The sequence below is a fragment of the Schistocerca cancellata genome, chromosome 4 (genome assembly GCF_023864275.1).
Source record: "Schistocerca cancellata isolate TAMUIC-IGC-003103 chromosome 4, iqSchCanc2.1, whole genome shotgun sequence".
Classification (NCBI taxonomy): Eukaryota; Metazoa; Arthropoda; class Insecta; order Orthoptera; family Acrididae; genus Schistocerca; species Schistocerca cancellata.
This window is the reverse complement of record NC_064629.1, coordinates 717,388,817-717,414,625: the sequence shown is the minus strand read 5'-3', so window position 1 is coordinate 717,414,625 and position 25,809 is coordinate 717,388,817. Positions and strand designations below refer to the sequence as shown.

At 44.2% G+C, this 25,809-nt stretch overlaps 1 protein-coding gene across 2 annotated transcripts in view; it reads right to left on the bottom strand.

The window, feature by feature from the left end:
• The window catches only part of LOC126183598 (protein turtle homolog B-like), a 454,143-nt gene that overhangs the window by 165,348 nt on the left and 262,986 nt on the right, over positions 1-25,809 (bottom strand). Inside the window, exons 3-4 of one of the 2 annotated variants that reach the window (XM_049925703.1) lie at positions 21,732-21,942; positions 3,260-3,361 (exon numbers count right to left, since the gene is read on the bottom strand). In XM_049925703.1, the coding sequence (XP_049781660.1) occupies positions 3,260-3,361; positions 21,732-21,942 (313 nt within the window). The remainder of the gene's footprint in view (positions 1-3,259; positions 3,362-21,731; positions 21,943-25,809) is intronic. The other variant, XM_049925704.1, reaches the window with a different exon arrangement.

The window sequence follows — 25,809 nt, the reverse complement described above, 5'->3', positions numbered from 1 at the left end:
TTCACTTACAACTGTGCAGCGTGATTATCTTTAAGAGTATACTGTTGCGCCTACAACAGATCGGAACACCAGATTGACGTACAAATTTGGAATCTGGGTGCATGGGATAACCACGAGACTGCTCCTGCTGTCATACAAAATCGCACCCCAGATCAGAACTCCAGGTGCAGGTCCAGTGCGTCTAGTACGCAGACATGTTAGTTGCAGGTCCCTAACCAACACACGGCCATCACTGCTCCGAGGCAGAACCACCTTTCATCAAAAAACACATCAAACCTTCACCCTGCCCTCCAATGAGCTTACGCTTGATTTCACTGAAGTCGCAAATAGAAGCAACGTAAGGATCACGCACTGCGCCATTGGCCCCCAAGATAAATTGATCTCACGGTACGTGATATTTGTTCTGTTTGTGTTTGTGAAGACTGTATCTGCATCCTTCCCAATAAAATTTGACGAACTGCGATGCCGCATAGCAACAACAGTGTATGCAGTAACTTCTAGATGCCCGTCTTACGTCCGTTGGAGGACACATTGAACATCTTTAAAATGTATTTAGAATTTTGATCTTAAACTTTATTCTAAAAAGCATCCAAAGGTGGTATGTGCAAGGATGTAAAACATATACCCTTGAAAAACGAGGAAAGTTCTTTCGAAAATAAGTTTCATTGTAGTCCTATGTGTGAGTTAGGAGCCAGACTTAGTTTCTGTGTTCATTCATGTGGAAAGTATAGTCTTGTGAAATTCGATGAATCTTTTTGAATCATCCTGTGATTTGAGAGTTTCTTTCGAAATGATTTGTGAAAGTTGTGAGATGGAGAATATAGTGTGCAGCTGGATTAGGCAGCAAAGTAAATTATTAGTATTATTAGGAACACACATGCCTTCATGTAGTCTAAAATTTTCTACTGTTAGGAATGTGTTCATTCTTTAGAATCTTTGTTAGAATTTTATTACGCACAAAAATGAGGACATCACAGTTCTCATATCATGCATTACATGAGGAAAAAAGCAGAAGAAACGAGCAAGTTCAAGCAGTATTACTTGATTAGTCACGAGGAACCAAATGCAACGCTTGTTATATGAAAAGGTGGTTACTTTTATATGAGGTGTTCATGTCTCGAGAAGTAAATATCGGATCAAAATGTTATAATTCCAATTTCTTTGTCTCGGAGGGCGACATCCAGCAATACCACACTCGACACCCGGAACCCTCGTTTTTTATTGCAGATTACGATTCTGCAGCAAAATCCGCATACGTCTTGTTTGAAGCATTTTCTTCGTTTCGTTACAGATGTGCTGCAATTGGAGGAATAGAAATGGGTACACAGTCATAATTTACGACCTACCAGTCAATGGCCCTTGAATATCCAATGGCACGTGGGATACCACCTCCAAGCTGCGAGGGTAGGACGAACCAGTATTTCATAACTTCTAATTGGAAATCGCATTCGTAACGTTGTATCGAACAGTGGACTATTCGACGTGCCACTGTTGCCGTGGTTCGAGGCGAACGCTACTCTGCTTTTCCAATAAGACCAAGTATTCAAACATAGTATCGCCAACTTTGACACACTTAGTGATCCGCTCTTCAAATGACCACACACAGCACAGAAGCACATCTGCGGGAATGTCAGCACAGGCGATTCTGATGCGGTCGACCATGTCTTATCGGCCTGTTGGCACTTTCTGGTACAGCTCACCTTTAAATACCCCATAGAAAGAAATCGGGCGACGTCATTTCGGCGACCTAGCGGGCTAATTGATAGTGCCACCTATACCGATCCACCGACCGGTGTAAACACGGGCTAATACCTCCTGTGCTTCAATTGCGTAATGCACTGGTGAACCGTATGCTTAAACCGCCGACGTTGTCGAACGTCCAAGGAAACATCCTGCAGTAGTACAGATAGTTCCTGTTCCAAAAAAACTTTCGATATTTGAGTCCATTCAACGTGCCGTCGATAAAATACGGACCAGTGAGTATCTTGCCCATGATGCCACACTATACGTTAACCAACCAAGGACGTTGATGGTCTACACTCCAGTAATGCATGTTATGCTGGTTAACACTATCGTAGTTTGTGAATGTAAACTCATCGGAAGATAGTACCTCGGAAAAGGAAGTCGAGGTCGTTGGCATTTGTTGAAGTGCCCATTCACAAAACACTACCCGGCTATGAAAATCGGTGCTATGAAGTTCTTGATACAGTGGCTCGTGGTGTGGATAATACTTATGACGATGCAGTATTGTGACAATACTACCTCGGACATACCGAAATTGCGGTGTAATTGGCGAGTGTTTATCCGTGGGTTGTGGCGCACTGCCGCTAATACAGCTGTTTCACTAGATTCTCCTGTAACACGTTTACTTCGATTCCTTTTGCAGGTCTGTAGGCCACCAACAGACACAAAGGCCTTCACAACTTTATAAAAGAACGAACGAGAGCCAGCTTTCTCTGGAAAACGCTCGGCATACAAGACAACAGCAGCCCTAACTTCTCTCCTACACTCTCCGTAAATCGGGATCATTTCAATTTTTTCTTCTGTGGTTGCAACATTTATCGTCCACTTGCACGTCTGTTCTCCAAATGATAAGTTGGTGTGCAGGCAGTAAACACTGCGCATGTGTTGTAATGTTTAGAGCTGCTATCTGTTCTACGTTTGCACGATACGTGAGCTCCGGTAGCAGTGTACTGCCTGTTATGATATGTGGAAGTCTGTTACACGGCCACGATGGCGCGTTAAGTAGCCCGGTGTTCGATATGTCGGAGGGATGCAACCTTGTGAATTTGGTTTCCCATTAAAAATTATGAAATACTGGCCTGTCCTTACTTGGAGGTGGGGATATAAGGGCTTTTGAGAAGCATGGCGTAAATTACGATTGTGTACCCATTTCTATTCGTCCAATTAAAGCACCATCGGCGGCGAAACGAAGAAAATGCTTCAGATGAAACGTGTGTAGGTTTTGCAGTAGAATCGTAATCTACAATAAAAAAGGGAGGTTCCCATTGAAGATTTAAAAGTTGCTCCCCGTCACCCACCCATGGTGCGAGGTGACGGGTTGAGTGCGGTGTTGTTGGATGTCTCCCTCCGAGACAAAAAAGTTGGAATTACAACTTTTTTCATCCGATGTGTCCTTTTCTACATATTTCAATGTCTTCAGTTAAAATGAACACGCTGTATATTAGAGACCAAAAACGGCACAATCTGCAAACCAGGGGCGGTTAGTAAGAGTCAGTAACTGAGGTCGTCGGCGAACCTGGAGAGCGGCTGTCGTGGACGAAGCGCCGCCAGCTGAGCTCGTCGTCACGACGAGGCTCGTCGTTCATCCGAGGTGGGCTGACGCTGGCGCCGGGGTCGTCTGCGCACACACACCTGCTCACAGCTCTCCACCCACAACTCACAACGCTCCATTGCTTCGTGAACACGCAGCACTCTCTGCATGTCCTCTGACAGACAACTATAATCATCTCGCCCTGCGTACTTACATTCTAACAGAATACACTATCTGGCCCTCTGCTATTTCTGGTTGCACTCATAGCTTTCTCGCACTATGCCCTGTGAAATTTCCGAACCAATGTTCTAATTTATTTTTGTGCACAAAGTTCACACTCTAAAAATTCCGAGAAACAATCACATTACTTGTTTAATTCTCCTTAATATCCTTACTACGTTAATAACACTGTTGAGAGTATGAAGAGTTTATTAACACAATGTGATTGAAATTCCTTGTTACCGAAAGTCCCAACACAGTTAAAAAGTACTAAGAACATTGTTGTGCAAAAAAAATAACTATTCTCATCTAGTGTGTTGTAATATATTCTATTCAACTAGCTGTGGTTTTCATAAATCCTAGATCCAGTGGGACCAATCTATTTATGCAAAATCAATTGCTTCAGATAAAAACTGTTTTGTTCCTCTTAACCTAAACTCTACATAATATTAGTTGGTTCTAATGTTCATACGGCAACGCAATTAAAGGGTCACTTTTTCTAAATCCAGGAAATGTTTCCCATTGCGATGCCGAAGTTTGAATTTTGATTCGTAGGTGCCTACAGTGTTCCTCTGTTATGGGACATTTGTGTGAGGCGTCACCCTCCGGCTTAGCGATGCTTCTAACAGCAAGGGGTCCACGCACGTGAAAAAAAAGGCCAGAGCTCAGAAGTTCATGCGAAGTGTAAGGTGAGCCAGTGATGTTACGATGGCACCAGATTTTATCACAATCCTGCCCACAGCAGCGTGGACGTGTCTCACGACGGGAAGACCGTCACATCTTCTCTTTATGACATTTAATCCCTTCTCTTGACTCCTCTGCGATGGAGATCAGAACTACGACTTCAAAATAACGCGTTTTCGTTTTAGGTGGTGGAGGAAAACATTTCAGACACACCGCCTCTCAGAATTGATGTGAAGAGACCTCAGGGAGTAGCATAAAGGACGCCACTGAAGCATCCTTGCCTTGGGACATTCACTTACACATACTTCGCTGTCGAAAACGACAGTTCACAGTATGATGAGAAACATGACGACGTTAGTGACTAACTTTGACACTGTTGGTACCCTCCGGGCGGTTCAGCCCTTCTCTAAGGACACCGTCGGCCTGTAATCCTATTGAATGTGAATGCACCCCTTTTCAGTGTAATGCGACCGCAGTTTCTTCTCTGGTGTATGGGTCGGAACCATTAGGGACCGTTCAAAACAATTCGACGTAATCTGATTCGAAGCAATGAAGAGTGTTTATGCTCTTGCAGCCCTAATGTTTCGTGCCCTTCTGTGGCGTGATCATGGGGGCGAGTAGGAGGAGGGGAGGGGGGTGGCGTGCGACAAAGGCAAACGCTTCCTCGTAGAACTCCCCCACCCCACGCCTGAAATTCGGAAATACTCTAATACTCTCAGTGCCATCTAAACACCGTCGTTGAGCACTTTAATAATACAACTGCATAGAAACAACATGTGACAGATTCATAGGCACCTGACAGAGTGGGGCTCTGCTACTACTCTGGTGCCTGCTTGTAGGTATACGGAATGAGTAGGATGTTAAGCGATTGCCTGTCTGCAGGCGCCTAGGAATCTGTCACGGGTCGTCTTTGTGCAGATACATTTTTAAAATGGTCAACAAAGGTGTGCAGGTGGCACCAAGGGTGTTGCTGTATTAGAGGGTCTAGGAAGGACCCTTTGCCATTTTATTGACGCATGTGTCAATGTTTCAGTCTTCTATGATGATGCCACAGGAGGTTGTGAAACAGTAAGGCTGGAAAAGCATGAACACTTTCTGCTGCTTCGAATCGCGTTCAGATTTCGTCGAATGGTTATGAACGGTCCCTAGTAGTTCCACCTTGTATACCTGAGCAAAAACTGCGGCCGCACTGCGCTCCAAAGGAGTCAGATCACATTCAATGGGGTTGCAGGTCCACGATGTGCTTAGACAAAAATGTCTGCAGCGTCAAAGGTTGCCAAGAACGTAGTCCTGTTGCTCACCACACTATGAACCTTCGTTTTCAACCGCCAAATGTGTGCAAATGAACGCTACAAGGGGAGGGGTATTTTCATTGACGCTCATTTATGCCAGTCTCTTAGGCCTTCTCATGTCGATTTCGATCGGCGGTCTGTTTGAAATATTTTCCTCAGCCACCCATAAGAACACCAAGTTGTTTCAACGTGCGGTTCTGATCTCCATCACAGAGGCGTCAAGTGACGGGGTGAAATGTGGGTAAGAGAGGGTGTGATGATATGGCTTAGTGTGAATCATTCTGTTGTTTCTCGGATGAGGCGACAGCTTATAGAGACCGAAACTGTATCCCAGAGACCAGGACAGGGCAGACCATGTGTGATATCAGAAAGAGTGGACCGTTATTTGGCTGTAAGGGCACGACGGTACCGCCTTTGTACTGCACTGCAACTGGCCTCTGACGTCGCAGCGTCTCCTGGATGTGTTGTATCGAGGTAAACGGTGTACAGAAGGCTTCAGCAGAGTGATCTTTATTGGTGGAGACCTGTTGTCGGTTTACCTCTGGCGTGTCTTCATAGAAGTGAACGTCTAGAGTGAAGCCGTCAACATGCCACCTGCCCAGTCGAACGGTGGGCCAATGTTCTTTTCACAGATGAGTCACGATGTGGTGTGGAGAGTGATTCTCGACGGATTCGCATCTGGAGGGCGGGTGAACACGATTTCAGGACCCAGACGTTGTGGAAAGAGGCCGATATCAAGGAGGATCGCTAATCGTGTGGGCAGGGATTATGTTGACTACTCGAACACCTCTTGATGGAATTATACGGGTGAATGAGCAATATTTAACTACGGGCTGGTACCGTGAGGAGATCTTGGGATCTCATACGCGGTTGTTGCGAGGTGCTGTGGACCCAGACAACGTACTGGTGGACGATAGTGCTCGACCTCATAGAGCACGGGAGGCTGATGTTATTTTGGAATCTGAAGATATTGCACGCATGGCGTTTACTTGTCACTCTCCCGATTTGAATCCCATAGAGCATGTCTGGGATGCACTAGGGAGACAGCTTGCATCACATAAGCTTCCACCAACCACTCTCCAAGACTAATGAGTAGCTCTGCAGGAAGAATGGGCGTTATGGCTTCAAAATGAGATTGATGACATCATTCACATCATATTCCATCGTTGTCAGGCCTGTTTTGGTGCCAGAGATGGTCACACCCTATACTGCGCACATTAACCAGTTGTCAGAATGTGTGTGCAAATCCGTTAAGTTGGAAAAAAAAAAACGAAGAACATTTCTGTCTACCGTTATGCACGTTGCAGTTGATTACGTCCTGTATTCTTTACATTGTTTCTACTTTACTATCACCTGTTTATACTGTTTTGTGGCAAAATAAACACAACCTCGCAAAATTTCCGTTTATTGCTTTAACTTTGGACAGCAGTGTAATTTCAGTAAGGATTCTTTTCTCCCCTGCTGGGATATGCAGATGACTTGGACTTGATGAGCAGGGCACTTAGAGATGTACAAAGTTCATTCTCAGCTCTAAAACTGAGTGCAGAGAAGATGGGCCAGAGAATTAATGAAGGAAAGGCGAAGTATGTATGTAATGGCACTAACCAACTCTTACAGCCCACAATAACCCTTGATGGAATGACATTTGAGCGATTGGAATGTTTCACGTATCTGTGCTCGAAGATAGAAGCAAATGACACCACCTTTACTGAATTTATGGCTCGCATAAGTGCTTCTAACCCATGTTACTTTGGAGTGTTGCGACATTTTAAATCCAAGCTCATATCACGAGGGACTAAGTGCCGACTTTAGAAAACGCTGATACGCCCAGCACTTACTTATGGCTCACAAACATGGACAATTACGAAGCAGGGTGAAAACAAACTGAGATCACATGAAAGAAGTATATTGAGGATGATTTTTGGACATGTATATGAAAATGATACCTGGAGAATGGGAAGAAATGACTAACTTTATGACTGCTATAAGGATCATGATATGTTAAAGTTCATAAAGCTGTGTAGACTGAGATGGGCTGGACATGTAATGCAACTCGATGAGACAGATCCCGCAAGGAAAGCCTGTTTCTGTGAACCTGGGGGAAGAAGAGCAAGAGGACGACATAGGTTGAGATGGAGTGACGAGGTTGGAGAGCTCTATGGGACTTAACATCTGAGGTCATCAGTCCCCTAGACTTAGAACTACTTAAAGACTTAACTAACCTTAGGACATCACACACATACATGCCCGAGGCAGGATTCGAACCTGCAGTAGCGCGGTTCTAGACTGAAGCGCCCAGAACCGCTCGGCCACAGCGGCCGGCACGCTTCAGGGTATTCTTGTTTCGTTCCACTGGTCTTACAAACACACAGCAGTTCCAGACAGTATTGTTGGTAAACGCATTCCTTTGAACAGTGAAACGAGATGGAACTGTAACGTCAGAATAATATACGTCATTCACGAAAACCGTCCGTGAAATTGCCTCCCAAGCTCTTTTTACTCGCTGTTTTGTACATCGTTTAAATTTAGTTTTTCAGTATATCTGATTATGGTCAGCAATTCCCTGTAGACGGCGTGGATTCATTACTACAAGTGTATGGTGCGTCCTTCAGTCGCTCACAGTTGCGTTTACAACTGGAGACTGTTTTCTTCACAGCATAAGTAAACATTTCACTCTGTCAGTCTGGGAGACGTAATCAGAAGAAAGGCTGATAATGAAACGGACTAAATTCTTTTGGAAGCTTTCAGACTATTTTGTCTAATTGCAACCAATACTGCGACAACTGCTTCAGTTGAAAGGAGTTTTTCTTGTCTTAAATGCGTAATAACGTATTTGAGGAACAGTATGGCACAGGATTGCTTATCAGTTCTTGCCTGTACGCCAGTTGAAATACCGGTAGTGCGAATATTTGAAAGTCGAGACATGTGGTGTGACGATATCATCGAAAGAGTTTGGAAGGAGGAGGATCATCGAGTTAATTTGTCTTACAAGTAACAACAATCATATGCCCAATCTACCAGTTCGTTGGTAAATAATAGTGAGTGTCTATAATTATTATTATTAGCAGTAGTAATTATAGTAGTAGTGGTGGTGGTGGTGGTGGTGGTGGTGGTGGTGGTGGTGGTGGTCACCGGCGTCGTCATTAGGAACGCTGCGTATGCGTACACTAAAAGGGAAGGAAAGGAGATTATCCATTATGTTTTTCTTATCCTGATTAGAATTTAGGCTCATGATCCGACACCGCAGCATCGACGCCCTCGGGTTAGAAAACACTTCAAGCAGCACCAAGTGTTAACACAAGCAACAAAATGATACAGCTCATATGTTCATGTGAGGTGAACGGTGGGTTTATGATGTCATATTGGCACCAAATTTCTCTACAATTCTGCCCAACGCCACTGTCGACGTGTCACAAGATGGGTAGGTTATCAAAGCCCTTCTTTTTACGTCAGAACCGCGACAACCAGCGTTGAAATCAGGCGGTTTTCTTATGGGTGGTCGAGGAATATATTTCAGGCACACCGCAACTCAGAATTGACACGAAAAGGCCTCAGGATGTTACATAAAGGGCGTCAATGAAACTACCCCTTCCGCTGGGGCGTTGATTCCCGCATATTTCGCGGTCGAAAACGAGAGTTTGCAGTGCGATGAGCGACAGGACGAGGTTCTTAACAACAGGCGATTCTGCTGCCCAGACCTGGGCTTTCAACCCTACACTAAGAATATTGTGGGACTGCAACAGCATTGAACGTGATCTGACCATTTTTGAGTGTTGTGCGACTGCAATTTTTGCTCTGGTATACAGGGTGGAACCACTAGGGACCGTTCATAGCCATTCGACGCTATTTGAACGTGATCTGGAATATCAACGAGTATTTATGATTTTTCAGCCATCCTGATTCCGTCCTCTTGTGGCACTATCAGGGTCGGGGGGGGGGGGGATGTTAAACATTAACATGTGAATGAGTAAAACATCAAGCGAACTAAAGTTGCGTTTCACCTGTGCGCCGTGAGGCTGTGCTTACCCCGCACGCAAGTAGAGACACACGTCTCCCCGTCTGCTATGAGAAGACTTCTGCACCCCCGTGTGCAGAATTCAGAGGCAAGTGCAACTTTGCACAGGTGCATGCGCCTCCTTGATCCCTCGGGCAACGGCTGCATGCACCTAATGCGCACGGGAAGTCGCACAGGTGTAAACGCACCTTAAGAATGCCAGTTGGACACACTTTCCGTGGCACCCATGCACCTTTGTTGAACACATTGCAAACGTTCCTGTCAGAAACTCCGACACCAATTCAGCCTCATGGCTGCCCTAGGGTCTGGAAGAAGGCAAACTCCACCCAAGGCGTGTCGAAGGGAGTGCCTAACCAACAGGTGCTAGAGCAGATGCGCGGCTGAATTGGTGTCAAAATTTGTGACAGGCACATTTGTAACGTGCAGAAAACAGGTGCGTGGGTGGTACCGAAGGTGTTGTCGAACTAGGAGGGCCGCCCCCCTATCACCCCCCTCCTCCCTCCCCCCCCCCCATGCAGTGATGGCGCCACAGGGGAGCGCAAAACAGGACTGAGAAAGCGCAGGAACACCCTTGGCTGCTTCAGATAATATTCAAATTTCGTCAAATGGTTTTGAACTGTCCCAGGTGTTCCACTCTGTATACCAGAGCTAAAATTGCGGTCGCGCTACACTCCAACGGGTCAGATCACGTTCAGTGAGGTTGCAACACCACATTGTCCTTTACGGTAGGGTTGTAACGCCCAGGGGGTAGTAGTAGTGCCGAACGTTGCCAAGAAAAGCGTCCTGTTACTCATCGGACAGTGAACTCTCGTTTTCGACAGCGAAACGTGTGGGGATCAACGCCCCAAGAGAAGGGGGTGTTTCACTGACGCCCTTTATGCCATCCCCTGAGGCCTTTTCGTGTCGATCCCAGAGGCCTTTTCGTGTCGATTCTGAGTGGCGGTGTGTCTGAAATGTTTTCCTTGGCTACCCATGAGAAAACAGTCTGATTTCAACGCTGGGGATCGTTGTTTCTGACCTAAATGTCAGAGGCGTAAAAAGAAAGGGTGAAATGTGAATAAGAGGAGCTGTAACGGCCTCCCCACTCTGTGACGCGTGAACGGATGCGATTGCGAACTGTGGTGAGTTTTAGTGCGAATATGACGTCATTAACCCACCTTATAGTTCACGTGAACTTCTGAACTGTTTCCCAATCGATTTTGCTTTACCCAGATCGACTCCAGCTACACTGCTGGTAGATGACTTGTGGACACATGGCTCGTAGGCAGCGCGCTAGGACAGTGCGGGAAGATTGCCGAACGGACTAAGTGCGACATACGATCACTAAGCGAGCACTGCGCGCCAGATGGGACGCCTTGTTTTGGAGAACTGGAGTGTGATGACGTTCCTCTGAGGTGCGGGGCATTCTGTAGTAGCTTTGGACGACAGTTAATATGGTGAACTGGAACAATGAACTGTGGGTGACTGTGCTAAGGTTGTGGCTCATTGTAAATGTTATACAGCGTCTTAGCTACAGCTGTTGGATTTTGAATTTTTGTCTTACTGGACATTCCAAGGTTCTAACTGACAGTGTTTAATCTCACCTTACAGGTGGTTCAGGTGGTCAAGGGTACCTTTCTTTCCTGTTTTGAAATTCAGAAAGAAGCTGTTTTGGCATCGAGGACATTTAGCCTCCAAGTTAAAAGTAGTTACAAGACTGTCCAGGTTTCCTGAGTTATTTTCCACTGGGAACATTGCAGCCGATAATAATCACACGGATGGAAGTGTATGTCAATTTAATTAACTAAATGCACTTCGCTGTTTGTTGTAGAAGCCTGGTTAAACTCTGTGCATCTGTTCCCCAGCTAGTGCGAGATTGTTTGTAATTGGAAGCGGCCTGGGGCAGGTTTGACCACTCTTGTCCAGGCGACAGAATGGTGCATTTTCTGGCTGCAGTTCTGTAACGGCGGTACACGAATTTTTTGGGATTAAAATTTCTAGAAAGGTTTTTTCCTGGTTTGTATTTCTTTAATGTTATTGGAGCTGTTTATAAATGATTACAGGTTTTGATTAATGCCTGTATATAATTCTTAGATTGCTATTTATGAGTTTTATAAACTCTAATGTAAGGTATTACTTAAAAAACGACTGATGCTCATCTCACAAGGTGGACTGTTGATGTTTGTTGACGATAAAATTTTGGGTCAACGGCTTGAATTTCTGGCACTATTTTCATATTACGGACAGAGGTCCCATGAAAGTTGTTTAACGTTAAGATTCCTTATTTGGTTTGATGTACAAGCAGTTAAACGAAATTTCCATTTTTCATTAAGGAAAGTGCAAAAGGCAGCCGTAGTCTAATAGTTTCCTTTGATTACTTTATTGCCTTTTACATTACTGTTAATATTACTGACATCCGGTCCTCTGCGTTTCCTTTAAATGAATGTTTCTATTGAGCTAGAGTTTTACTAATGTGTATCTTTGTATCTTAAGTACCAAGGAATGAAAACTTTGTTGTAATAAGGGTTGCATTAATAAAGCTAATATCTCGAGAGAAGGTTCAGCAATATTCACCAAAGAAACCCTGTTTACCGACCTGTCTGCTCAAGTGGCCTAATTGTTTTAACGTAGTATCCGTTTCATGAACTGTGGCATTTCTTCACATCTGTCGACGCCTTGTTTGAAGCATCCCCGAGCCCGAGGATGATGCCACAGGGCACCACGCTTCTGCACTGTTACAGAGGAAATTTGTAAGCACCTTTGAGCCAAATTTCAAACTTATGTGTCGCAATAGGAGACGATTACGAGGTTAGTAAAAAAGATCCTTTAATTTTGTTGTGCAGTGTAATAGTCATAGTTGGAGGAACGGCTTGTAGTATATCTAGTGTCAGCTATCACAGCACTTGCAGCGTTCGTAACAGATTGTGCAGCCTGACTGTATCTCTATGGTACAAATGTCTACTCTTCGGACATAGCTGCTAGTAAATGTTTAGGAACTCAGCAGCTTCTTTATATATTTCTCGAGTCGTTCTTTGTGTATTATAGTAGTATCATACGTGACCCATCACTCAGACTGAGATGTGCTTCAGTGAGCATTCTAAAAATGGATTCTAAGAATTAACATTGTTCCCATCTTTTTCAGCACCATTGTAATCTCCTCCCAAAATAGGTTATTATAATACACGGACGGTATTTAGAAGATATCTTGTGGAACTAACTGAAGATTGGAACCCACATTAGGAAACGAATTCCAACGAAGCTATAAAAGTTGAAGTTACAAGGGCTAATGCCGTAGCAAAGCCACCCCTTGGACAACAAACGTGAATGTGTACATTGCCGGTGTTATGACAGGAATGGAAAAGTTCGATGCCATATAACCTCCTGAATGTTGTCATTTCGAGACATTCATGTTGCTGTTCAGCAGCAAATAAATTCACGTTAGCTGCCAGTGATGTGATCTAGCCGCAAGCGTTGGTCTCTGTGACTTGGATGCTCTGTATGGCGTGCAGGGAAAACGATTGTTGGTATGTTTCCGTGTAAACTCAAATCTCTTTAACTTGACGTTTATGATCTTCCCACGAGATACATGTACTGGAAGCAATATATTAGTTGATTCTTCTTGGAATCCTTAAGCAGTTTCGATATATGCACATGAGAGGCTCATCTCTAGGAACTACAGACACTCTGGTGACAAAAGTCAGGGGATACCTTCTAATATCATGCCGGACCTCGTTTTGCGTGGCGTAGTTAAGCAACTCGACGTGATATTGACTCACCAAGTCGTTTGGAGTACCATGCAGAAATATTGAGCCATGCTGCCTCTATAATCATCCACAATTGCGGAAGTGTTGCCGGTACAGCATTTTGTGTACAAACTGACCTCTCCATTGTGTCCCATTGTACAGTGGGGGCCGTTACTGAATGGATTTATTAATACAAAAAATTGATTCTTATTTTTCACTGTATGTTCGTCAGTGCCTTCTGCCTGGCGGCTAGTTGCAGCGTCTCAATCATGTTGCCCAGAACCGGACATAACCACTTTGAAACTCACGTGTTGAACCATCAGCAGCTAAATTCACGTGTTGCCGACAAGGTAACGCTACAGAACTGAGCGTCTTCGATTTGGCCGACCAATAGGGAGGCTCGGAGGTGGTCAAGTGGGGGTGGGACCGCGGCCAGTCGCTTGAGAGCGGACACGCCGTCCGGTCTCTTCTACTGGCAGCTTCCGACCCGACCAGACGTACTCCTCTCCTGCTCTCTTGGGCGGCAGCCCATTCAGTCTCGGCGGTTTTTCTAGGCCTGCCTGTCTTTTTTATGGCATTAAACATTCATGCAGTTAAAAATATGTTTGATTTTTCACCTCAACAGGTGCCTGCTGCTTTCCCCTCCTGGCTAATCGTGACGCATTAACACCATAAATGTTCGATGGGTGGCCAAATCATTCGCTCGAATTGTCAAATGACATGGTGCACTGTCGTCCATAAAAATTCCATCGTTGTTTGGGAACATGAAGTACACGAATGGCTGAAAATGTTTTCCAGGCACCCGAACATGACCATTTTCAGTCAATGACCACCACTTCAGATGGACCAGAGGACCCAGTCCATTCCATGCAAACACAGCCCACACCATTGTGGAGCCACCACCAGCTAACATAGTACCTTGTTGACATCTCGACTCCATGGCTTTGTGGGGTCTGCGCCACACTCGAACCCTACCATATGCTCTTACTAACTGAAATCGGGACGGTTTTCCTGTCGTCTAGGGTCCAACCGATGTGGTCAAAAGCCCAGGAGAGAGGTTGCAGGCGATGTCGAGCTGTTAGCAAAGACATTCGTCTTGGTGGTCTGCTGCCACAGCCCATTAACGCTAAATTTCGCCACACTCTCCTAACGGATACCCTCATCGTACGTCCCCTCATTGACTTCAACGATTATTTCATGCAGTGTTGTTTGTCTGTCAGCACTGTCATCTCGACGCAAACACTGCTGCTCTCGGTCTTTTAAGTGAAGGCCGTCGGCCACTGTGTGGTGAGAGGTTATGCCTGAAATTTGGTATTTTCGGCACACTGTTGACACTTTGGACCTCGGAATATTGAATTCCCTAATGATTTCCGAAATGGAGTGTCTCATGTGCCTAGCTCCAGCATGAATCATCTGAGTACAAATGACGGCTCCGTCAATGCACAACCCTTTTATATCTTGTGTACGCTACACTACCGCAATCTCTATATGTGCATATCGTTATATTATGACTTTTGTCACCTCTGTTTATATGTATAAAACATTCTTGGACTTACTGCCGCGTCAGTTCAGGGTAAAACCTCGAGCTTTTGGCGATTACCTCCATCATCTTCGTCAAGAGCAAACTGGCTGTCTAAACTGCTGCTGTGGTGGCCTTATATAACGCATAGGTGGTTTGAGATTGGTCGACAATTAAGTAATGCTGTCGAAAATGGCGTCAAGGTCTGCGCTGGTAGCGCCACCGTTTCCCTAGTAGTGTAAACATTACTAGAAATCTCTGCCTCTTCTCTGCTTCGAGAGCTGGCTTCCATACACTGCTAAGATTATATCCGCTGTCACGGTTGAGGTTCTTCTCACACATTCTTATTTCTACAGCCTCTTTAATCACAAAATCCCGGTATGTAGGAGCCTGACACAAAACTTTTGTTTCGTCAAACAGTATTTTGTGCTTGTGTGTAAGACTGTGCTCAGCAATTGAAGATTTCTCCAGTTCTCTGCTTTTAATAATAAAAAAGTGTTCAAATGAGTGTGAATTCATAAGGGACCAAACTGCTGAGGTCATTGGTCCCTAGACTTACACACTACTTAAACTAACTTAAACTAGATTGAGATTTTCACTCTGCAGCGGTTTGTGCGCTGATATGAAACTTCCTGGCAGATTAAAACTGTGTGCCGGACCGAGACTCGACCTCGGGACCTTTGCCTTTCGCGGGCAAGTGCTCTACCAAGTGAGCTACCCAAGCACGACTCACACCCTGTCCTCACAGCTTTACTTCTGCCAGTACCTCGTCTCCTACTTTCCAAACTTCACAGAAGCACTCCTGCGAACACAGTTTTAATCTGACAGCCTCAAACCGAGCGGACACTCCACGCAGCTGCTTTTAATACGAGGGTTATCCAGAAAGTAAGTTCCGATCAGTCGCGAAATGGTAAACACAGTGAAAACCACGAACGGTTTATTTGCAACAGTTAGGTACACCATCCACCTACTTCTCTACATAGATGCCGCTCCAACTGCGAGTGTCGTAGTGTTGTATCAACGTCCCAATATCCTCGTCATAGAAAGCAGCCGCCTGTGCTTTCCGCCAGTTACCTGCACTGGTCTGCAGCTCGTTGTCTGTGGAAAAATTTTGTCTCCATAGCCAGCGGTTCTTGTGAGCAGAGATGAGACTCAGGAGGAGCCAGTTACGGACTGTACAGTGGGTGATCAAACACTTCTCATCGGAAACGCTGCAGGAGCGTCTTCATTGCCCCTGCAGTGTGCGGCCGAGAATTCGCATGAAGAAGGAACTGCTCGACAGTTGTGTTATGTGGGCTGCATCACACAGGCGAAATCTCTAACCAAGCCCTCATACTAGGCGAGAGAAGCTATTCCCTACGCATCTTTAGGTGCTCACTGTTCACTCAAAACTGAACAGAGCGACGCGGCACGATCGACGGGCATACTAGAGACAGTGCCCAATACATCTGTCCAAAGCTTTACCGGATTTTCCCAGTGGTTTCCATTTCGCGACCTATCGGATCTTACTTGCTGGACAACCCTCGTACGTCGTTGATTTTCTGCACAGCGGTTGGAAACGGTGCGGGTGCATTGGCCGATACAATTTCTTTCGCACTCACAAGGAATGTTACAAGTCCCAGGGATCCTGAGGTCAAGATTGTCGTTAACAGGGCGCAGCATTTCCTTCATCCTCTTAGGGGGTCGGAAAATAGATCTTGTACCCCGTCTTTCCAGGAGTCTGCCTTTTTTGCTGGATGTAGCACCGGAGAAAGGAAGGAATACAGTCGTTGGCTCCTTACGTGAATGGTCAACATGTTCTCGTTTTCCTTCATAGGAGAACGCTGACTTAATGTCACGTGAACCACAGCCGTTCTTTCGGAACACCTACTTCGGATGACTAATTTCGGAATTCAAGTGATGAACATTCGACATTAAGTGAAAGTGAACATAATCTTTGCAGTGATAGTGAAACCATATTTTGGCTGCTCTTTTAACTGATTCCTGTATTAATTCTTAACTTTGAAAAATGGAAAGAAATATTAGTATTTGCGTAAAGCTGAGCCATTCAAACTGTTGTGACTTGTCAGATATTCCTTTCGGCTCTTTAGTAAATACGTTCTCAGGTTTGCTGCCGGATAACATTCTGTAAGTCATACAATACTTTCTCGAATCAACTTTCGTCATCTTCAGGTGGTTACGATAGTTTCTGCTGCAAGTCGCATCTGACAGTAGAAACTACTGTATCACGCAAAGACGTCGAACTATTGCTTCGATTAAATTTTGTGGGACTTAAACAATGTTATCCAGTTGAAAACCCACGAAGTATATCTGCAGTCAAACTTAATTATGGTGAGGTCGGCTGAATCGAGTCAAAATTTCTTAAGTCCAAATAGAAGACATATTTTCACATGAACTCATTTTCATTGTTGATCCTTCTGTAATATGTAGTTTTCCGTGCCAATTATGGCATATAACGCTACGTAAATGTTTTTAATAGTTCCAGAAAATTAATCTGAAGAATGAGCTGCATGGCCTGTTTGTCTTTTTCAAGTAAGGTGAATCAAGTTGTAGGCATGGCACATAGGGACAGTACAAATGTATAAACATGACACTGAAATAACACATTTTCCTCAAATAAACTTCTTCCTTGGTGCAACAACACGTTTCTCATGGAACCCTTCTGTGCCGTGACATTGAATTCAGTCACCAAATATCGTCGATACACCGTATTCAGTCACAGAGATTTCATAAGAAGTGCCGTTATCTTCGTTTGCTTCTTCAGAGGATTCTGATGGACCTCAGTCTGATGATCCATCCTGCACGGGTAGTTCCTTCTTAATAAGACGCTTCCTCGAACTGTATTCCTTACATGACACTACTCTTTTTCCACCTCTTTTCAGTGTCATTTATATTTTCTGAGGATCCAAGAAATAGCGCTTTCTGTTCCTGTCTGAAGAGTTTGGGTAGACTTCTCTGGATATGTCAACAGGTCGTGGAATGAAACAGCAGAATTTAGCTTGTCATTGCTATCATTAACTAGACTAACGGAAGGTGACACATTCTGCTCATTTTCCTTTGGTGTGTTTTCTTGGGTCGACGATGCCCGCAGCTCGTGGTCTAGTGGCTAGCGTTGCTACCTCTGGATCACGGGGTCCCGGGTTCGATTCCCGGCCGGGTTGGAGATTGTCTCTTCCCAGGAACTGGGTGTTTGTGTTGCCCTCATCATTTCATCATCATCATTATTCATAACAGTGGCTCGACTGGACTGCGTAAAAAATTGGAGTGTGAAAAAAAATTGGGACTTTGTACGGGCGCTAATTACCGCGCAGTTGAGCGCCCCACAAACCAAACATCATAATCATCTTGGATCGACGACATACTAGCCAGCAAGAACGGATGTTAAGCCAGTACTTTTTCATTCAACAGAAAGGCGTCTTTTGAATGAAATCAATTTTTTTGCAAACATTGTTTTTTTTCCACTTTCATTCATATAGCCTTGAAAATGTTTCCAAATGTGAGTCATTTGATCTTTCTTCTTCTTTACTAAATACTATTTGTCCCTCTTTTACGTTTGCTGAAGAATCTTCCCATTTTACAGTCGTCTTTGTAGACAGGAATGCGGAACCCCACGTAATTACGCTGCGTTAAGCTTTAACTGAATATTGCATGGCATTTTTGGCTCCAAAGGCAGAAGTTTTTCTTTTGTATTTTCTAATTTCTAATACACATCGAAAACAAAATAACAAGTTAAAAATTGACGTAAAAATATGACCAGTTTCACTGGCTTTGTACTGACCCGATCCGTCGGAAACGCAAAACCTTTTTTTCCTTGAGTTGGTAGTCCGGAGCAAGCACACTAACGTAGCAGTGACGTTATACCCCCTTCTCCAATATATAAACTTACTGTGCTACGAATACTTAATGAATTACTAAACGAATTATCAGAGATATATTAATTTGCATCTAAAATTATTTTAAAAAGTAGAATATTTTCGGAACTAGTCACAAACAGCACAATCTTACGCAAACCTTAACTCAGTAATTAACATATCTGTCAACGTATTCTACTTTCCAACTTACTGTATCTGATCAAAAGTATCACGAAACTCCTACGTTACGCGGAATTGATCCACAGATATCAGGAGAGGCAGATCCGCCACTATAAAAGGAGGTGGGGAGTACTGTGTTGTCAGTATAGAAGAATAACAGCAGAATGGGTCAGCCAAGAGAGCACAGCGACTTCGAACATGTGCTAGTCGCTGGATGTCACCTGAGTAACAGGTCCATCAGGGACATTTCAGCTGCACAAGTCGACTTTTGTTGATGTGAATGTGAAGTGGAAACGCGAAGTAACAACCACAGCCCCGGGTCTTGCGGAGAGGGACCATCGAGAATTACGGAGAGTGGTTGTGAAAAATAGGATGAAATTAGCGGAAAGAATCACTCCTTAGTTTCAAAGTGCTACCAGCAGTCCAGCTAGCATAATGACTGTATGTAGGGAATTTAAAACACAGCGTACGACTGTCGAGCAGCTCCTCATAAGCCAAATATTTCTGTAGTCAATGCCAAACGACACCTGAGGAGGTGAAAAAAAAAGCGACGCCAATGGAGAGTAGACGACTGGAAACGAGTGATTTGGAGAGATGACTCACGCTACCCCCTCTGACAATCCGATGAAATAGTCTGGGTTTAGCGAATTCCTGGAGGACGTTACCTGCCATCATGTGTAGTACCAATAGTGAAGTACGGCGGAGGTGGTGTTAGGTATGAGGATGTTTTTTGCGGTTAAGTACGATCCACTTACCGCACTTAAGAAAACGCTAAATACAGAAGGATACGAACACATCTTACAGCATTGTTTACTTCATACAGTAGAGGAATAGTTTGGAGCGATGGCCGTTTTGTATCAGCATGACAATGCATCTTGTCATAAAGCATCATCTGTGAGGCAACGGTTTGTGGCCAATAACAATCCTGAAATGGACTGGCCTACCCAGCGTCCCGACCTGAATCCAATGGAATACCTTAAGGATGGGTTAGAACACAGACATCGATCAGGATTCCAGCGTCCTTCTCGGATTTCAGCTCTTTAGGGAGAATGGGCTGCAATTCCTCCACAGAGCTCCAGACACATAAGTGAAAGTGTCCCCAGCGGAGTTCCCGCCTTGATAAACCCGAAGGGTGGACACACCCGATATTAATGTCCACTATTGTATGTCCGAACACTTTTGATCAGATACAGCATACGCCCAGCTCCAACACAACCGCTGTATGGCAATGCAGGGTTATCCGAAATTCGTATGTATTCGAGTACAAATCTAAAATGAACAAGCTTTATACCAATGAAAGTCACTTTCAAAGTTTATGGCGGGAGGCGGCAAGCGGGCAGTGATGGTTTCAGAAGCGGCCGGTAGAGTTCGCACGGCAATAGGGCTGTCATTCCATTTCGCTGTCAGTTGTGAGTGAAATGGCAATTGTGGAGCAGAAGGTTTTCTGCATTCCTGAGTTCGCGAAAAGTGAGTCGCAAATTGCAGTTCAGCGGGCATTTCGTACCAGATTCGGTATTCAACCACCAACTCGCAAAAGCAGTAGCTGTTGGTTTAAGCAATTTAAACAGACTGGGAATATGTGCAAAGTAAAAATCACAGTCCGACCGCGTGTGTCAGAGGATGATGTCCGACCGATTCAAGAAAGTCTTGTGTGCAGTCCCAGTGAGTCTACCAATAGAGCCAGTCGAGAACTTGGAAACCCCAAACCAACTGTATGGAAAGTTCTGAGACGGCGTTTGCTGTACGAGCCCTACCGATTACAACTTGTGCAGGTTCCCAACTCCAATGACAAAGAGAAGCGTCTCGCATTTCGTGGTTATGTGCTAACAAATATGGGGGATGACGCATTTCTACAGCGTGTAATTTTCAGCGATGAAAAAGTCAAAAAATGGTTCAAATGGCTCTGAGCACTATGGGATTAAACATCTATGGTCATCAGTCCCCTAGAACTTAGAACTACTTAAACCTAACTAACCTAAGGACATCACACAACACCTAGTCATCACGAGGCAGAGAAAATACCTGACCCCGCCGGGAATGAAAAAGTCAACAGACACAATGTTCGCATATGGGGTTAGGAAAACCCACACGAAAGAGACTCACCGAAGTTCAACGTGTTCTGTGCCGTATCCCATACAAAGATTCATGGAATATCTTTCTTTGCTGAAAGAACTGTATGGGAATAATGTACCTGGACATGATGGAACAACGGCTGTTGCCTCAAGTTATAGAAGATACCCAGGATTTCATTTTCTAACAGGATGGAGCACCTCCCCATTGGCACAGCCTGGGCACCGAGATCTCCTGATCTCACATCCTGCGACTACTTCTTATGGGGTTATGAGAAGGAAGCTGTTTACGTCCCGCCCCTACCAACCACGATCTGCGGAACTGGATCACTGCTGCCGTGCACTCAGTAACAGCAGATACGCTTTCGCGTGTGTGGGACGAGTTTGGCTACCGCGTCGATGTTTGCCGCGCAGCCAACGGCGGCCACATTGAACAATTACAACATTTCTAATTATTAAATAATTATTAAAAATTAATTACAAATTATTAAATTTATTAAACTGACATCAAACATTATGAATAAAACTTTGAAAATTCCTTTTTTCATTGGTATAAAGCTTGTTCATTTTGGATTTGTAATTGGATACATACGAAGTTTTCAAAATGGGTCCATCACTTAGAATAATCCTGTACTTGCTCTACCACTTCGTATGGGACAGTCAGGATGGAATTCCTAAAATTGACCCGATTCTCCTCCCGACCCAGTTCGGTCGATTTTACCCTGTTAATCGGGACCCTGTTAATCGGGCGCTAAATTGCGTGCAACGTATGTTGACATAGCGTGGTGCATTAAGAACCGACTCTGTTATTCTTACTGGAGCTCCGAGCACAACTGACATGACAAAGAGTGGTGTTATTTTTTCCATCTTAATTTGGAAACGTGAGTGTGGTTTTCAGTGGCTTACCGACGACGCTGAGGTGAACGAAGAGGCTGCGCACTGGCTGCGTGCTGAGCTGGCACTCGTAGATGCCGGCGTCGCGCCGCTGCGCCCAGCGGATGTGCAGCGACCACTCGCGCCGCGCCGCATCGTGGCTCGCCTCGAAGCGCTGATCGCTCGTGTACGTGTAGCCACCCACCGTCAGGATGTGGATGTCCCGATGTCGCACCCATGACACCTGCACACCACGAAACGTGTCAACTCGCCACACTACAGCTGTGTATCAAAGCATGAATGTTTCAGAGAATAATCTATTTCTTGTCTGCGAAGAAGGCTATAATGATGAGTTCAGATGAATAACAGAGAAGTTCTGACAGCACACAGGAGAAGGAAAATGATGATGAAGAACAAGGAAGAAAGATTAAGGTTTAAGGTCCCGTCGACGACGAGATCATTAGAGAAAGAACACAAGCACGAACTGGACGTGGGCGCCAAAAAATGTCGGCAGTGTTTGTTTCAAAGGAACCATTTGGAATTTGCCTTGTAAGGTTTGGTCCACCTCCGCAGCTGAGTTGTCAGTGTCGCTGACTTCCATGTGTAGGACCTGGGTTCAGTTCTCAGTACTGCCAGGAATTTTTTATCGGTGGTCCAGTCAGCCCTCTGATGCCAGTTGAAGACCTGCTTGGATGAGGACCAGCGGTCCCAAGGTCTGCAAAACCGATGAAGGCCAGGAGACTGGTGTGCTGACCCTACGATCCTCCATATTCAATCCAAATAACGACACTGTCTGAGGATGAGTTGGCGGTCGGTCGATCGACCCTGGCTGGCCCGTCTGTGGCCAGAGCGGCGGAGCTTTGCGTCTAGGAGATTTGGGGAAACGAGGAGGAGGAGGAATAGAAGACAGACAGTAAGGTTAGCATTAACAATCGACAACATTTAAGTTACTAGGTACAGAGTACGAGTACTATCTCAGTCGGAGAATGTAGGGAGAAGGCGCTGTCTCAGCAGTCACCTACAGTGCTTCAGGGTAATCTACAAGTCGATGATGTGCAGCAGAATAAACAGGAAGGCTATTCCAGCTTCGAAATATCGACAAAAACAGAAAAAGGAATATAAGTGTAGACATATTGTCGTCGCCGTGGATGGCAGCTTCGACATTAACATAATGAACACGAAACTATCCAGTAGGTACTAAAATGGTTTATGATTGAAACAACACAATACTGGTGTAATATTCTCCAATATATAGTAGAATATTACACCAGCTTTGTGTGTGTTTCATTCATAATGTATAAAATATTCTACGAAGAAGCAACGGAACAGTCGATCAATACTAATATAGCCATCAGACAAAGCTGCATGTGAAAAGTGCGGTGACAGGGTGAGGGGTAGAGAGTAGGTGGTAGATATTAGAATTTCCAGTTGGCCGGCGTGTACCGTTTGAAGAACAATTTTACAAGAAGAAGTACAACCTTAAAACAGCTCATCTAGAATAATACGAAAACCAATGAACTAAATATATGAAATAAATTTCGTTTGTAGAGTAAGTAAAACAGGCTCGTAACGAGATATTTTTCACAAAAACAGGTTTTATAGACCTAAAGGTGGCCAAAGCGACTCGATCTTTATATCTTCTCGAAGCTCTGACAGTAATAAATAATCAGTTACAAACAGAAATAACGCAATCTGAATACGTAAGATGATGTATGGTTACTCACAACAATCTCGAAAGTTTCCAGTTACACGCATACGTTGTCTCAACTATTTTGCAAACTCGAATAGCTGTGGGAGAGGAAAGAGGGGGAGGAGGGACTTTCCGCGAGTAAATAATTCTGACCCATTTAAACACGGATACGGAAGAGTGTCTTTTATGACTAATCTCCTCATTAATCTTAAAAATTCACAGACGAGACGTAAATCGCAAATAAAAATGGCTGACGGTGGTTCCACTATACTCCGGAACAAGTTCACTGTGTTAACCAAGGTGTTCAGAAACGGAATAGGACAAATTTAGTTTGTGAACAGAATATGTGTTACTCGTGTTCGTATAATTCACTCGTCTTTGGGTAAAAGGAATGAGATTGTATGATTCTGTTACAGGGAATAGTGACAACTTTATTTGATGGAAAAGGTACAAGCTTTTTATGAATACTCCTACCAGGAGGGTGTTCAAAAATGGTTCTGAGCACTATGGGACGTACCTTCTGAGGTCATCAGTCACCCAGAACTTAGAACTACTTAAACCTAACTGACCTAAGGACATCACACACATCCATGCCCTAGGCAGGATTCGAACCGGTGACCGTAGCAGTAGCGCGGTTCCAGACGGTAGCGCCTAGAACCGCTCGGCCACTCCGGCCGGCCCAGGAAGGTGTTTTTCTTTTTTACATTTGGGGTTAATATGTACAAACACAAATTATCTTAATTATAATGTTGAAAATATTTAAGAAAGATATAAATGTCCCCTGATCGGTTGTGTAAATTAGTCTTATACACCTCTGCACGGAGAAGAACGAATCTATGATCGAATGGGGAACGTATTTTAAGAATTTGACGTACAGTCCAGTAACATACCTCTTCAAGATACAATTTTATTTGTATGATAATTATTACGCATCTTTTCTATTGTGACCAATAACACTGTTGCCAGCGACCAAGCTAAAGTCGTACTCTACCGATGTAATTAAAATACCTAATACAGAATCAGTGGTAAGGCACTGTTGAAAATAAAATATCGCTTAAAGTCTCACACATTCACAGTTGATCACTCAACGCCTGACGTATTCAAATATATTTTCACACTAATTTTCTGGCAATTATATTTTAGAAATATGTATAGTAAAACAAAGCCAGGAAGCGCGATGTCCGTTTGGTTGGCCATTTACGAAAAATGTTTATAACAGTTAACTCAGAAAATATTCTAAACTCACTCTTCAGTGTTGAGAGGTAATTTAAGACACTGTAGTAACCTCAAAATTTACAACACATTTCGTCTCTTCACTTGCTAAAATAGTACTTGGCTCAATAACTACTGTGGCAGCTACTGTTACAACATAGAGAAAATTATTTAGTATTGGTATACTGTAAGTATACGGCCTCAGACACTTCGCATAGGGTCCGCCGCTCGTGGTCTCGCGGTAGCGTTCTCGCTTCCCGAGCACGGGGTCCCGGGTTCGATTCCCGGCGGGGTTAGGGATTTTCACCTGCCTCGAGATGACTGGGTGTTTGTGTTGTCCTCATCATTTCATCATCATCCAGGAAAGTGGCGAAATTGGACTGAGCAAAGATTGGGTCATTGTACGGGCGCTGATAACCACGCAGTTGAGCGCCCCACAAATCAAACATCATCATCATCACACTTCGCATAGATTGAGCGACTCGCAAGAAGATTCGAAGCGCCTCAGAACTGTGTCCTATTTCTAACCGATTTAGAACGGCTTAGACTTCTCATTGTGGCCGAAAGGAGGCACATTTCCGTTGGGTCGTAAGTTTTCACTTTATCGCCTCTCACTTTCCGCTAATCCTTCCGCCGAGTCATGGTTCAGAGAGTCACGAGGGAGATAACAGAATGAAAGTTTTAGTACTCTGTGAAACGATCTATATCCTTCTGGCCCATTTCGCTGAACCTTCTATACTTTTCTCTAATTTCGATAAACCTACATATTTTAAAAATAAATGTTTGTATGTATATATGTATGTATATTTGTTTGCTTCCTCCACATCTCCTCTTCTATTTGAACCAAATTTGTTACACGTATCACTCATTGTCTGGAAAGAAGTGCTGTGGCGGTAAGAACCACCTCTCAAAGAGATGGAGGTGAAACAGAAGTGTAGCCCACGACGAGCAGATGCACAAACTTCATTCATCCAGTAGTTTAAATGAGAGCACTGAGTCAGATGCAACAAGCTTCACATATAAACCATAACAAAGCTTTTTCTCGCTGACACTGCCCACAAAATGGTGAAACGAAAGACGTTTACCGCTGAAGTTTTAATTTATTACACGGTTATTACAAATGATTGAAGCGATTTCACAGCTCTACAATAACTTTATTATTTGAGATATTTTCACAATGCTTTGCACACACATACAAAAACTCAAAGA